Source organism: Petaurus breviceps, unplaced genomic scaffold (assembly GCF_028583685.1).
Source record: "Petaurus breviceps papuanus isolate PSGF00001 unplaced genomic scaffold, PetGlider_PUasm1.0 99, whole genome shotgun sequence".
Classification (NCBI taxonomy): Eukaryota; Metazoa; Chordata; class Mammalia; order Diprotodontia; family Petauridae; genus Petaurus; species Petaurus breviceps.
This window is the reverse complement of record NW_027187465.1, coordinates 14,727,220-14,743,261: the sequence shown is the minus strand read 5'-3', so window position 1 is coordinate 14,743,261 and position 16,042 is coordinate 14,727,220. Positions and strand designations below refer to the sequence as shown.

The 16,042-nt window shown below is 42.8% G+C and overlaps 1 protein-coding gene across 1 annotated transcript in view; it reads right to left on the bottom strand.

The window, feature by feature from the left end:
• KSR2 (kinase suppressor of ras 2) overlaps positions 1-16,042 on the bottom strand; it is a 587,222-nt gene that overhangs the window by 168,778 nt on the left and 402,402 nt on the right. Inside the window, exon 6 of the mRNA XM_069081397.1 lies at positions 9,904-9,973. Within this exon, the coding sequence (XP_068937498.1) occupies positions 9,904-9,973 (70 nt within the window). The remainder of the gene's footprint in view (positions 1-9,903; positions 9,974-16,042) is intronic.

Sequence of the window (16,042 nt, the reverse complement as noted above, 5' to 3'; positions counted from 1 at the left end):
CCTGGGAAGTTGCCTTTCCTTGGCATTACATTACACCCCATCTGGGGTTTCCTTGGCAAATATGCCATTTCCTTCTCCGCTTCATTTTTACAGATGAGGAAACTGAGGCAGACAGGTTAAGTGACTTGCCCAGGGTCACATGACTAGTAAGTGTCTGAGGCCAGATTTGAACTCAGGTCTTCCTGACCAGTCCCAGCACTCTATCCAATTCACCATGTTATAATAGGGATTATTTTGTGGGTATAGGTTAAATGGCTGCATGGGTTGCTTCCAATGATAAAATGCTTTGATATACAGTCCAACACTCTTCCTCCCTCACACTGCAGGGCTTCCTCCAACCTTTGTGCAAACTCTTTTTCCCCTCTACCACTCTTTGATGTTTCATGAGACCGCAGGGCTTCTAATTTCCCACCATGTTGTTCTGGTAATCAACTGCTTTCTGCTGCCTCTTGGAAAGATGAGTTGCCACAGAACATGATGGGAAGAAGGAAGTGGCCTGAAACCAGCAGTAGCAGCTTCTAAAGAGGAAGCAAGTGGCCACTACTGGACCACTTCAAGAAGGTCCAAGGGGGCTCAGGACCCTGAAATTCCAGAAAGGTGTCGAGTTTAAATTACTGTTACTATCTCAGGAGATAAGAGTATGGCATAGAGAATCTAGCCTCATGGGCTGGAAAGGACCTGTAAGGCACTGAGTCCAACCCCCTCATTTTACAGATAAGGAAACTGAGGCTGGTGGAAGTAAAATGACTTATCCAAGGCCACACAAGCATGGATTCAAACCCAAGATTTCCTGATTCAAGATACCAATATCTAACCATTTCACTGCCTAGTTGCTTAGAAGTCAGGGATACCTGAGTTTTAGTTCTAATCCTAGACCCTGAGCTTCTAATTGATAAATCTTCATCATGGTCCCCCCTGTCCCTGGGGCCACTCCTTCCCTCTAACTGGAGGGCAGAGACCTCTCTTCCCAGAACCTCCATTTAAGGAAGGAGCCCAAGTCAGCCATCTTTCTTCATTTCCCATCAGATTGTACCCTTCTGCACTTCTCCATGCCCCTCCCCCAGGTATTTCCTCCCCCCTGGCACTCTTCTGCATTCTTTTGTATGTAGTCTTCTCCCATTGGATTGTAAACTCCTTGTGGGCACTGTTTTTTGTATCCCCAATGCTTTAGCACAAAGCCTTGCACACAGTAGGTATTTAATAAATATTTATTGACTTTTCTCAGCCACCTTCATGCTATGGTGAAGTGTGTGCACTAGCCCTCCCCCACAGCTCTAGGAATAGCAATCAAAGCAACTTTTCCAAATACTGCTCCCAGGCCATCAATTTTCCTAGATATGCTGTCTTCCTCTATTAGAGTGGAAGCTTCCTGAGGGCAGGGACTAGCTTTACATTTGCAATTAGCATAGTGCCTGGAACACAAATGCTATTTCATATTACTCAAACCCCGCGCTCCCCACATTTCTCAGTTATCCTGCATTCTATAGGTAAGGAGGTCAGGAGGACTCTTATGATCTTCTTACCTGTGATAGAATCCCTGGCTCCTTGGTGCCATCTCCTTTGAAACATCTGTAAATGTGGCAAGTCACTTAACTCTCAGTACTCCAGGCAGCTATAACAAGGTGACGATCTCCATCTATGGAGGGTGTTTTCACACCAGGAGTTCCAAACCACAGGAGTATACAAAAAAAAATCTCTAGTATCCAGTCGGTCAAACACAGTGCCAGGTACTATTCAGAGCACTGGAGAATATAGAAAGATTGCCCCTGTTCTTAAAGAGTTCACCAAAAAAATTTCTCAGAAGACACCTGGCAAGAGTAGACTTGAATCTGGTTCGAACTCTGTCCACAACTGGCAAATCACTTAACCTCCATGACTTCACTTTCCTGACCTGACAAATTAGGGGCAGCACAGTAGACAGAGCTGTGGACTTGGAACTGGAAAGACTCAGTTTCATGAGTTCAAATTCAGCCTCAGACACTTACTAGCTGTGTGACCCTGTGCAAGTCACTTAACCCTATTTGTTGTTTGAGGAAACCTCAGTTTCCTCATCTATAAAGTAAGCTGGAGAAGGAAATGGCAAATCACTCCATTATCTTTGCCCAGAAGACCACAAATGGGGTCACCGAGAATCAGAACCATCTAAAAATAACTTTTTGCAAAGTTAGAATCCTTTTCAAGAATTGACAGAGGCATTATTATTGGTGTTAATAGGGACCCTCCTTAAAGTCCCAGAGAACATTAGTGCCCCACCAAAATGACCAGCATGATTAGGAGCCCAAGCGTTCTCTATTACAGAAGAACTTTCCCCATTACACTGATTGGAAGGACTCACTGCTGATACCAAAACTAACTGTTTTTCCTTTTTATATGTGTATTACTCTTTATATACCAGAACTTGTCTCAGAGTCAGGAAGACTTGAGTTGGAGTCATACTTCTGATACCCACTGTACTACTGGGTGACCCTGGGTAAGACATTAAATCCCTCAGTACCTTAGACAACTCTCTAAAAATGTAAATTGCAAAGAAAATGTCATCCATGTTGGTAACAATAATAATGTATATAATGCTTTACAATTTGCAAAGCACTTTACTTATGGTCATTACATATCTCAGTTGGTAGGAGTTCCCCTATCAAAGGATGCTGACACTCGGGGGACCTGCAGCTTCCATCCCTCAAGCACTGTTAGCTGACCAAGTGATAAAACCTGAGGAGCTCTGGGCCATGCCATCTGCCCTGCCACAATGCATTTAGGATGTGAAGGCATTTCCATCCAACCTGAAAACGAATTTCTTTTCTGTGTTGTTTCACCTACTTAGCGTGTGAGCTCTATTAGGTCAAGGACTATCTCAGCTCTTGTATTTGCATTCCTAGTGCTTAGCATATAATAAACGCATAATAATTTTTCATTCATTTGTTGGTTCATTCACAAGTCTGGTTTAAAAAGAAAACACCAACAAGGTTTTATTTACTTCTCTCTGTAAATGTTGACTTCTTCCAGAGAATGGAAGCTCATTGAGGGCAGGGACTGTCTTGTTTTTGTCATTTTTAAACCCAACACCTAGTGAGTACATGGTACATGGTGCTTAATAAATGCTTTTTCATTCATTCATTTGTTCATTCATAGGTCTGGTTAAAAAAATGTTTTTGAGAGAATTGAAGGAATTAGGACAGAAAGTTGTTAATTGTGGGAATTGTGTGAACTACACAGACTCCATCTTGTGAATCAGTTCTGTAGCTAGCTCAGTACCCTTTCTATTTAATTATAGGTCTAGTACAAATTCTGTCTTGTGAAAAGTTTATTCAATTGTGAAATTGAGAGAAAACCTTCTTGTGTTGTCTGGATCTAGTCCTGCATGGCTGGGAATTGGACCACCTCTACCTGCTGCTTAGAAACCCTTAACGAAGAACCTAAATCATTCTGACCAGAAACTCAGATCCAAAGATTGATGCAAGGCATTTTCTCACAGTTGTATATCTCAAGCAATTCATGTATCCTATCTAATCTGAAAACTGGACCTAGATTGATCAATCTGCTATTGTTTCCACGTTCCTCTGATTGTTGACAGATACTTGGGAAGGGGGGAACGGGATACCTCCTTCTGATTTCAGGGAATTGCATTGTTCACTCTTCCCCTCCCAACTTAGAAAGTCCCTAATCTTTCCTTCAATTAGAAATCAGATGACCTAATGTTGTATTGTTTCCTTTTAATTTGTTTTATTTGATCTATTGTTTTTAATGTATAAAAATCTGTCTCCCCCCTGTATTGGGGTCCAGCCCTAACCCGAGGAGGTCTGGTTTCAGTTTGTTAGGCAATTGACATGTTTGCTTAATAAATGGACGTGCTTGGAAGAACCTTGGGCTTCTCAGCCATTTCATTCCCCACCCCCAATCATTTACTTCTCTGGGTATATATGTTGTTTTCTTTTGTAGATGTAAGCTCCCTAAAGTTAGGGAGGGGTTTTTTTGTCTTTATATACCCAATACCCAGCACAGTGCATGGCACATAAGGATTATTAAATTCTTTTTCAATGATTCATTTAAAAATAAAATCCTTGTATTTACTTTTCTGGGTATAATATTGTTTTTCTACATAGAATCTAAGCTCCCCAAGGGAGGGAACTGTTTGGGTTTTGTCTCTATCTCTAGAACCTAGCACAATCCCTGGCATGTGGGAGGTACTCTACAATTCGTGTAGAATTTAAATGGTACACCGTCGGTGGGGAACCTGCAGCCTTGAGGCCATATATGGCCCTCTGGGTCCTCAAGTCCTCTGCCCTAGACCTAACTAAAAATATACCTACATGGACTGGTGTTCTTCTATTTATTGTTATTGTCACTAGCCCAGCATCAGGGCAGAAGTATGAACTCAGCTCAGAATGCAAGTCCTCGGGTCCCTATCCAGATAATCTGTTCTGTGAGGCCCAGAAGTGGCTGTTTTCCCTGCATTTAAGATGCTTTCAGTTACTTTTCATTTCAGAGGCTGGGGGTGGTGAAGGGGAGAGGCACTCTTCACAGAAACTTGAGGGAGTTCCATGGACAGGGAAGTATTCATTTTTGAGTATGTACTGGCTTCGAGGCATGTGATTTATATCAGGCTCATCAGCCGGAATTGGGGCTCGGTTACAGTTAATTAGCGGGAACTGTGAACTGAAGCAAACCCTCTTTTCCCCCCATGGGCTTGACAGCTGGGACAACACAGCTCGAGCATGAGGGGGGTGAAATGCTCACTGAAGCGTCAGGGTAGCCTCCCCACCTCCCTGGGACTCAGAGAGAGAACACAGCCTGCAAGTCATTCAGGGTTCACCCATGGGAAGCAAACTGTGGGTGATTCTGCCCTGGTTCCCAGCAGGGGCTCTGGGGAAGAATTCCCCAGAAGGAGGGCAGTGGTGGCTTCAGGTTCAAGAGATATCACTGGTTATGGGTCTGACCCTGTATCGGTCTGGTGGTCCCTTGCTCCTTGTGGCAAGGTAGAGGCAGGAAGGTGTCAAAGAAGATTGGTGATTGAGCCAAGAGGAACTCAGTAACCTAGATAAACTTTGTTTTTCAAGTTGGCCTCTTCTTCATACCCATTCTTCCTTGAACTTCCAGTGAGGAGGGGAGATCTTTCTCTTCCTTAGTTGTAGCTAGGTGTTGCAGTGGCTAGAGTGCTGGACCTTCATGAAGCCAGGAAGATCTGAGTTCAAATCCTACTTCAAACACTAGCTATGTGAGGGGCTGCCAGGTGGCTCAGTGAGTAAGAGCACCGGCTCCAGTGTCGGGATGACCTGGGGATCAAATCCGGACGCAGATACTCAGCACCACACCCAGAAATAACTCGCTGTGTAAGCTTGAGCAAGTTACTTAACCCCAATTGCTTATTTTTTTTCTTTTTTTTTTAAAGCAATTGGGGTCAAGTAACTTGGTCAAGGTTACACGGCCAGTTATTTCTGGGTGTGGTGCTGAGTATCTGAGCCCAGATTTGATCCCCAGGTCGTCGGGAGCCGGTGCTCTTACTCGCTGTGCTACCTGGCTGCCCCTCCCCGATTGCTTATTTAAAAAAAAAACAAAACACTAGCTATGTGACCCTGGATGCCTATTTGCCTCAGTTTCCTTATCTATAAAATAGGGATACTAATAGCACCTATCTCCCAAGGAGGATGAAATAAAGTAACATCTGTAAAGTATTCCATAAACCTTTAAGCCTTATATAAATGCCCACTATTGTTTTTATTATATTGTTATTTTTGGTACTGTTATTCCTTCTGTCCCTCTCCACTAGCAGCTATGGAAGTTACCACATATCTTTGCTGCATGAAATTGAGGCTGGATCTGAAGTCCTCAGCTGCCTTCTCTGCTTTGGGTTTCTTTTCCTGAGAGCAGGAATTTTGAAAGATGAATGTTTACCTCATGAGGCTGAAAGGTCAGGGTCACTGAATGGGGTGCTGGCTACCCAAGGGGAGGTACTTCCTACAACTACAGCCTTCCCAGAGAAGTAGTTGACTGGTGCCAGGAGAATGAGTAATGGTGTGTCTGACTGACCAGATAATGCAGACCTTGAGCTGCTGTTAAGCCAGCACATATCTGAGGTGAACATAATATATCTCTCAGAATTACGCCAAGTCTTCTGGGAATCTATCTTTTCCAGAAGACAATAATAGGAGTAGTGGGCTATTGTTTCTTATTTTAAGAATCTGTCAAAGAATGTTTGTGAGTCTTGTGTTTGAAGGATTATTTTACAATGAAGGAAATAAATAGCTGTCCTATACCTTGCACATTTTCTAGAATGGACCTTTGTTAGTCTCCTTTGGAGAAACTAAACATGAACCAAAGCTAAGATCTCAGAAATTTACCCTGATGTACTACTTTAGAGCAGGGACATGATGAGCTTAATAAAAAATTTTTAGAAGAATTGACCCAGATTGAGCTGGGTCCACTTGAGCCCAGATCCAATGTATTTTGTGAGAGCTGGGCACCTGCTGGACCAAAAGTAACATAAACATGGAGACAATTCAAAGCATCAGCATCTCCAGAAATTAAAGAATCTCAGAGCAGAAAGGGACCTTCACAGGTTCATCTGGTCCAACCCTCACCTGAATCCCTTTTATAGCATTGCCCAAAGAGTGACCATCTAATCTTTGCAAGTGAGAGGGAAATAGACATTGGTTTTGGAATTGGGGGACCTAGTTTCAAATGTTTTAATCCTGGCTCTACCACACTGGATTCTATAAAGCTCTCTAAGACTCATCTTGTGTAAAATGAAGGGCTTCAATCAAATGGCCTCTAATGTCACTTCCAGATCTAGAGCTACAATCTTATTTATGATCTCAAGCCTGCCCATTACCATTAACTCTCAAGACCTTAATAATAATAATTAGTAATAGCTAGCATTTAAAAAGCACTTTAGGTTTTGTAAAGCATTTACAAATATCCTCTCATTTGATCGTCTCAATGACCATGGGAGAAAGGTGTTATTATTATATCCATTTTACAGATGAGGAAACTGAAGCAGGCAGAGATAAAGTGACTTGCCCAGGGTCATACAGCTAATATATGTCTGAGATTGGATTGGAAATAAAGTCTTCCTATTCCAGGTCTCTATCCACTGGGTCACATGTTTGCTAGATGCTATCTACACCTTTAGGACCGAGCAGAACTGGGACCATATATTCTATCAAATGAGATAATCAATAAGCACCTACTATAAGCCAAAAGCTGAGCATACAATGTCAAAAATGAATCTCTCTCTCTCTCTTACTCTCTTTCTCTGTCTCTCTGTCTCTCTCTCTGTCTCTGTCTCTTTGTCTCTGCCTCTCTCTGTCTCTCTCCCCCATCTCTGTCTGTCTTTATCTGTCTGTCTATCTCTCTGTCTCTGCCTCTCTGTCTCTCTCTGTATATGTATGTATACACATATACATATGTATAGTACTTTGCAGTGCTTAAAGTGCCAAAGACACATTTATTATTATTATTATTATTACTTATAAAAATGATGATGGTTAATCCTCAATATTAAGAAAGAACTCTGCCCAAAGTTGACAGTCAAGATATGATTGAGCAAGAATTTCTGCCTTGGTTACAGCTTTTGTGGTGATGGGCTGTTTTGTTTTCTGGTCATTTGAACTCAGAGTTAACAGTTCTTAAATGAAGAGGAGGCATCCTCTGGGCAGAGAGCGCTGAACTGTACATATTCTTCCTCCCCAATGGAACTCTGCCATGTTTATCTTTGTGCCGCGCCTCCCCCCTCCCCTGTCTCTAACACAGCTCGTGGGGGGCACAAATTGGACTATTAATGATCACTGATGAATTGATTTTACAGACTTGGAGTATGGAGGCTCAACTTCTAGCCCAGCTGTGCTGATACCTGTCTGGGGATACCTTAGGCATATCACAAGCTCTCAGAGCTTCAGATTCATCATTTGAAAAAAGGAGACTGGACAAAATGATCTAAGGGCCCTTCCAGCTCGCTGAGTCTGTGATTCAAAGGGATAGACTTAAAATCCTCTGTCTTCGCTGGAAGACAATTTTGTCCTACCCAGAGCAGGAGTGCCTAAGTGACAGACAGGGACAGTTTGCAACAGCAGCCCCTTGACTCAATTCCTAACCTCTTCAGAAAGGGATTCTACTGATTGGAGACATTTAGCAACTGTCTTTCCCCCTGGAACTTCCTCTGTGGTATGACATCTCCATTCTTCTACAATTTACCCCCCCCAGTCCCCATGTCTTCCTCTCTCTCTCTCCTTTTCTCTCCCTCTCTCTCTTCCTTTTCTCTCTCCTCTCTCCTTTCTCTCCTCCCTCTCATCTCTCTCCCTTCTGTCTCTCTCTTCTCTGTCTCCTTTCTCTCTCCCTCTTTTTCTGTCTCTATCTTCTCTCTCCCCATCTCTCTGTCTTCTCTCTTTCCCTCTTTTTCCTGTATCTCTCTATCTCTCCCTCCGTCTTTCTATCTCTCTCTGTCTTCTCTTTTTCCGTGTCTGTTTTTATCACTCTCTGTTTTTGTCTCCTTCCTTTCTCTTTGTCTCTCTATCTCTCTCTGTCTCTATTTCTCTGTCTCTCCCTATCTTCTCTCCCTCTGTCTCCATCTTTTCTCTCCCTCTGTCTTTGTCTTTATCCCTGTCTATCTCTATCTCTCTGTGTCTGTTTATCTCTGTGTCTGTCTCTGTCTCTCTCTCTGTCTCTGTCTCTCTGTCTCTCTCTCTGTCTCTCTCTCTGTCTGTCTCTGTCTGTCTGTCTGTCTCTCTCTCTCTCTCTCTGTCTCTCTCTCTCTGTCTCTCTCTCTGTCTCTCTCTCTGTCTCTCTCTCTCTCTCTCTCTCTCTCTCTCTCTCTCTCTCTCTCTCTCTCTCTCTCTCTCTCTCTCTCTCTCTCTTTCTCTCTTCCCTCACAAAGTTGTTAGAAACCATCTTCATAGAGAGATTGTGGCCATTTGATCATGACCCTGGAGACTTACCAGCAGTGGAAATGATAACATTAAGACTCATCTCAGAACTCATTTTTCCATCCATCAGAAAAGAATGGATCACAGCAGGAAGTCAAAGATCTGATCCAGTGAAGTGAGAGAAAAAATTTGGTGCAAGAGACATGGCATTGCAGAGGCCGGTGGTTCATCCCCCAGGTGGAGCTCCTCTCAGCACCTCCCCTGGTATCTCTCCCTGAAGACTGCCAGGATCTCTTTGGAAGGGAATGGCTCAAGGCTAAGATACCCAGGGAGGTGGGATTGGACATGTCTGAGCATCAGCTACCCTGCCCTCAGCAGAATGACCTGAGGGGACTTCTAGAACAGAAAAGCTGCTCTGTTCAGGAGGGAGCAAAACAATTCTAAGGCTGGAAGGAATGTTAGATACCATATAGTCCAAATCCCTTATTTTACAGATGAGGAAACTGAGGCCCAGAGAAGTAGAGTAATGTCGAGTCAACAAGCACTTAAGTGCCAACTACATGCATGGTCTGGAGCCACATCTTTCTGACTCTCTGACTTCCTTGGAAAAGTTAGTGGTGCACTGCATAGAGTCCTAGACCTGGAGACAGGACCTGAGTTCAAATCCAGCCTCAGACACTTCCTAGCTGTGTGACTCTGGACAAGTCACTTTCAGCCTCTGCCTCAGTTCCCTCTACTGTAAAATGGGAACAATAACATCTACCTTTCAGAAGTGTAAACATTGAGTGAGAATAAAGGGCTTAGCTCAGTGCCTGGTACAAAGTAGGAACTTAATAAATGCTTGCTGACTTAACTTTACCTCTCTGAACCTCAGTTTCCTCATCTGTAAAATAGCACCTGTCTCTCAATTTTGTACAGGTCAAATGTGATGACATATGTAAAGGACTTTGTAATCCTTAAAGTGCACGCCCTAATGGCCCCCAAAAAGCATCTTTCACTACAGAGAAACAAAGCATGAACACCATCCCACCTCCCAAATTCAGCCTACCTGTGTTTTATTGAGTTGCCTAGATCTCTTCGAGGAATCTGAGGAGACCATCGAGGCACTGACAGTGTGTCTGAAGGAAGAAAACAGAGAGGAAGAAGGAGTAGGTTATTTAGCAGATAAACACAATTTCCCAACTTTGAATGACTGAGAGCAGAACCCAGAGGACCCATGGGACTGGAGCTGGGTATCTCCAAAATCTCTGGTAATTAGGGAGCTGGGGCAGCTGGGTGGTACAATGGGTAGAACATCAGGCCTGGGGTCAGGAAGACTCTTCTTCATGAATTCAAACTCAGCCTCAGATACTTACAAGTAGGGTGACCCTGGGCAAGTCACTTCACCCTGTTTGCCTCAGTTTCCTCATCTGTAAAATAAGCTGGAAAAGGACATGGCAAATCACTGCAGTATCTCTGCCAAGAAAACTCCAAATGGAGTCATGGGGAGTTGAACATGACTGAAATGACTAAACCACCACCACAACAAAATCAGGGGGCTGTGGCTGCCTAAAAAAGCAGTCAGTGAGTGAACTGGCTTATTTCCCCAACCCACGGTCTCTGGTATCAAAGTCCCTATACAAAATTCAGAGAAACATCTTAATACAGGGCAGGGAAGAAGGTGCTAGATGTGGAGCCAGAGGACCTGGGTTCAAATCCATTTGGTTGCTTATTATTGGGATAACACAGGCAAGTCTTTTTTATCTCAGTGAGTGACTGACAGTCACCTATAAAGTGACTATATTCATCTATAAAGTAAAAAGAACAGGCTAGAAGTTCTCTACAGTCACTTCCAGTCAGTGAGTCAGCTGACAAGCATGTTTAAGTCCCTACTATGTGCCAGACACTGTATTAAGTGCTAGGGAATTCTAAGAAAGGCAAAAGATGGTCCCTGCTCTCAGCTAACAGTCTAACTGGGAAGACAACATGCAAACAAAATTTAGTTGTCGCTGCTGTTGCTGGTACTAATAAGTCATTTCAGTTGTGTCCAACTTTCAATGACCTATTTTGGGGATTTTCTTGGCAGAGACACTGAAGTAGTTTGCCATTTCCTTCTCCAGTTCATTTATAGATGAGGAAATTGAGAAAAACAGAATTAAATGACTTGACCAGGGTCATTCAGGTAGTCAGTGTCTGAGACTGGATTTGAACTCTGGTCCTCCTGACTCCAGGCTCTATCTACTGCACCACCTAGCCGCAAACAAGATAGATACAGGATAAATTGGAAATAATTTTAAAGGGAATTAGTCACTGGTATTAAGGGAAATTGGGAAAGGCTTTTTATAGGAAGTAGGATTTTAGGTGGGAAGGAAGCCACAGACATGGAGATGAGAAGAACTTTACAGGTATGGGAGTCAGCTAGTGAAAATGCCCAGAATCAGGAAATGGAGTGTTGAATTTAAGGAACACCAAGGAAGATAATGTCACTGGATCATAGAGTATGTGAGGGAAGGAGATGTAAGGTGTAAGAAGAAGGTAAACAGAAGGCAAGCTATGAAGGACTTTGAGTGTCAAAGGATTTTATATTTGATGCTGGAGGTGATAGGGAGCCCCTTAGGTTTACTGACTAAAGGGGTAAAATGGCCAAACTTTTGCTCTAGGAAGATCAATTTGTGGTTTTTCCTTCATTCTCAAAGAGGACCATGATATCAGGAAGGTGATGCCTTGACTTGTAAGTAAATTGGATTTAATTGAGGGAGGGCTGTGCAAAGTCACCAGCCTAACTTTCTCCTCTGGAGCCATCTGGGTCCAGTGGCAAAACCTAGATCAGGATGACTGGAGATGGCCCCATGTACAATGAGAGACCTCGGCCTTTTTTCAGGAAGAAACAGCTGAGTGGACGACAAACTGGGGAAGATAAACCAAACAGCAGGCTAGAGCAACAGCCCGGGCATGGAAGAGATAAGGGTCTGTGCCAGGGTGGAAACAGTGTCAGAGAATAGAAGGGGACATGCGTGAGAGATCTGAAAAAAAAAGGAATTGACGAGTTGGCAACAGATTGCATATGGCAGGTGAGTGTGAGGAGTGGAGGATGACATGGAGGCTGAGCTTGTTTGACTGGGAGGCTGGTGGTGCCCTTAGCATAACAGGGAAGTCAGGGAGAGGGGAGGTTTGGGGCAGGGGGGAAGGAAGCAGTTTATTAAAGCAGATGGAATGTAAGATATCTGTGTGACAGAAGGCATAAGGTAATTCAGTAAATCAGGGGTTCTTAACCACTTTTTGCATCATGCACCCTTAGGCAGCCTGATGAAGACTATGGATCTCTTTTCAAAATAATGTATTTAAATGTATAGAATAATATCCCTGAGATTACAAAGGAAACCAATTATATTGAAATACAATTAGCAAAAAAAAATTTTAGAAATGTTCACAGATCTCAGGTTAATATCTCTTGCAGGAGATAAATTTATTGAATATCTAATATGAGCTTAGTACTTAAGGAAATACAGAGATGAATATGATGAAGTCCCTTCCCTTCAGGAGTTTTCTCTAGTTTACTTAAAGTCAAAATGTCAGCCTAATGAAAGCCAATTTAAGAAACTTCAAAGGGAAGGAAGGGAAGAGAAAGGAAGGGAAGGAAAAAAAGAAACAGATTATGTGCTCTCTCCAACTCTCCTTCTAAGAACTGAAGCCCTATATGTCACAGCTGTTAGCTCCATCAGCTGTTGCTTACTTGGTATAAGGGATAGGGATAGAAATAATGGCTTCCTATTAGGGTATCTCACAACTGAATCCTGCAAGACTTTCACCAAGGCTTCTTAATTCAATGCTTACTATAAGCCTAGCACTCTCCTAGGGGACATCCATGGCAAGCCTCAGATGGTCAAGACTCTTGAGAAGCTTATGCTGAGCTTGGGGAGATTGGATATACAATGAGTTTGGAGTCAGAGGATGGGATCATAGAAATATTGGAACCGGACAGGACCTCAGGGACCATCTCATACAATTTGAAGAACAATAATCCTTACAATATCCCTGGCCAGGATAAGTGGTCAACCAGCCTTTCTTGATGAACTTCGGAAGAGGGAGAAGGTGGGCATTTCATCCTTAGATTATCTCCAATTGTTTTCCTGACATCAGTCCTAGAATTACCACTTTGAAACTTGTACCCAGTGTTCATAGTTGAATGTTCTCTTTTCTTAATTTGTTGTAGTCTGCCTTCTGTCCTCATTAACCAACAAAACCTGCTGTCTCCAAAGTTACCAAGGATCTCTTCCTTACCAAATCAGCTGGCCTTTTCTCAATCATCACCCTTCTTACCTCTCTGCAGTCCTTGACCCTATCCATCACTCCCTTCTTGATGTTCTCTTCTCTCCAGATTTGCATGCAACTGCACTTTCCTGGTTCTCCTCCTGCCAATCTGACGGCTTCTTCTCAGCTTCCTTTGTGGAATCTCTATCTAGGTCCTTATTCACCAACTCTGGGTATTGCCCCATGTTCTGTCCTTGGCTCACTTCTCTTCTCCCTATATATTTCATGTGTTGATCTCATCAGTGCCCATGAATTAAGTTATCACCACTATGTAGATGATCCTTCGATTGGTTTGTCCAAGCCTTAGACTCTCTGCTACCCTCCGACCTTATATCTCCAAATGCCTATTGAAGATTTTAAACTGATTGTCTTAGAAACAACTTAAACCCAACACATCAAAAAAAAATGAAACTCATTATCTTTCCCCTCCAAACCCTTCCCTCTTCTTATCTTACTATTTAGGATACCAGCCTCCTCCCAGGCTCAAAATTTAGGTGTCATCTTCAACTCCTCACTGACTTGACCCCCATATCCAATCAGTTGCCAAGTCCTATTATTTCTACCTTTGTGACATTTTTCATATTTAATCCCTTTTCTTCTCTGACATTGTCACCATCCTGACCCAAGCCAGACTATTACAATAGCTTGCTGATCAGTTTCCTTGTCTCAAGTCTCTCTCCATTTCCAATCCATTATCCACTCAATAACCAAAGCAATCTTCCTAAACTGAAAGTCTGACTAGGTCACCCTCAAAAACAGAGGAACACAATTTTTTAGTGTGAGAGACGTGAACTTTTCCCAAATGCCTGAAAATTACAGAATTTCAGATGGCACCTTAGAGACCACCTAACTAATCACCTGAAAAAGAAACTCTCTATGATATACACAATAAGTGGGCATCTAGCCTTTGCTTAAAGATATTTCCAGTACAGAGGAAGTCCTTACATTTTTGAGGTAGCCGGTTCTACTTTTGGATGTCTCTCTTAGAAAGTTTTCCTCATCATTCTGAGGCGCTGCTCTTCTGACAAATGACTCCCTCCTTATGACTGCTATCCCTGCCATGCTTCACTCATGCCTAGACTCATTCTCTCCATTGCTTTTCCTCCTTAACAGCTACATTGCCTCTTATTAGGTACTCTTCCTCTCTCCTTTTTCTGACTCCTTTCTGGTCCCCCTTTATGTGTTATTTTCCTGAATTAGGATGCAAGCCCCATGAGGGTATATCTGTCTTCTCTGTCTGTATGTAAATCCCTGGAGCTTAGTAATAAATTCTCTCCCTCTCCTATCTATCATTTATCATTCACCTATCTATATATCTATCCATACATAATTTCTCTCTCTTTTATTTATCTTCACCTATACTTCCAGCTAGTCAGCCTAACTAAATTTGTCTCTTTGAAACTTCCAGACATTGCCAAACAGAACAAAGCTAATTTCTCTTCCATGTCACAGTCTTTCAAATACTGAAGACAGTTATCATGCCCATCCCCCTCCCCACCTTAGTCTTCTCTTCTCTAACCTGAATAATCCCAGATGACATGAACTCAACACCCTTTACCATGCTGGTCTTGGTACAATGGAAAGAGCCATGGCTCTAAAGTCAGAGGACCTGAATTCTAATTCTACCTCTGATTCTACTTGTATGACCTTGGACCAGTAACTTAACCTCCATGGGTCTGTTTCTTCAGCTGTAAAATGAGAGGACTGGATTAAATAGCCCGTAAGGTCCCGTCTGACTCTAAACTGATGGTCTTCTTTGCTTTATACAACTGTGGCTAATTAGTTGTTTGGGGCTCAGTATTACCCACTCTCTCCTCTTATAAATGGAAAAAAATATATAGGAAAAAAAGAGTAGTAAGAGAAATTGAAGATTTGCAAATGCTTTACATTTATTATCTCACTTCATTGCTGCAACAAGCCTGGGAGGTAGGTACTGATATAATACCCATTTGTAGAAATAGTATATGAAGAAACTAAAGCTCAGATGACTAAGTCTAAGGTCCCAGCTGGCAAGTGCTAATGATAGGATTTGAATTCGGGTCTTCAGGATGCCCAGTCTATTTTCCACTTTTTCCTTTACACCTCACTGCACGTTCAGTCCCTAACACCCAGGTGGAGTGAGTTTGTTTTTTCTGAGATCACTGTCCTCCAAGACTAAGGCTAGAGTTTCTTGGGAGCATGGGACAAAAAGCAACGTACAGGATGAATGAAAGAGGGGGGAAAGGGGGTGGCCAGGTAGCACAGCGAGTAAGAGCACCGGCTCCAGTGTCGGGATGACCTGGAGATCGAATCCCGGGCTCAGACACTTAGCACCAAACCCAGAAATAACTGGCCATGTAACCTTGAGCAAGTTACTTAACCCCAATTGCTTAGGGGCGGCCAGGTAGAACAGCGAGTAAGAGCACCGGCTCCAGTATTGGGATGACCTGGGGATCAAATCTGGGCTCAGACACTTAGCACCCACCCAGAAATAACTGGCTGTGTAACCTTGAGCAAGTTAGTTAAGCCTGATTGCTTAAAAAAACAAAAGAAAGAAAGGGGGGGGAAGGGGGGAAAGGGGGGGGGAAGAACTGGAAAAGGAACCTTCCCTTGGCAGAGCAGTAGAGGTACAGGTTAACAATGTACAGTGTTGGATACATTACCAGATACACTTTTGTTTTTGCTTAACTGTTTTTTTTTCTTTGTTAACAAGGGAATAGTCAGTTCTGGGTGGAAGTGATGTTTGGGCAAGGGGAATACATACATGCATACATATATACAGTCATACATACATATATGTGGATATGTATAAATGAGAGTGATATAGGAACAAAATACATCACTTATTTTAAAGGAAGAGAAAATGGGAAGAGAGAAAAAATTCAATTTTGAGCTGGAAAGGATTTTCAAACTCATTT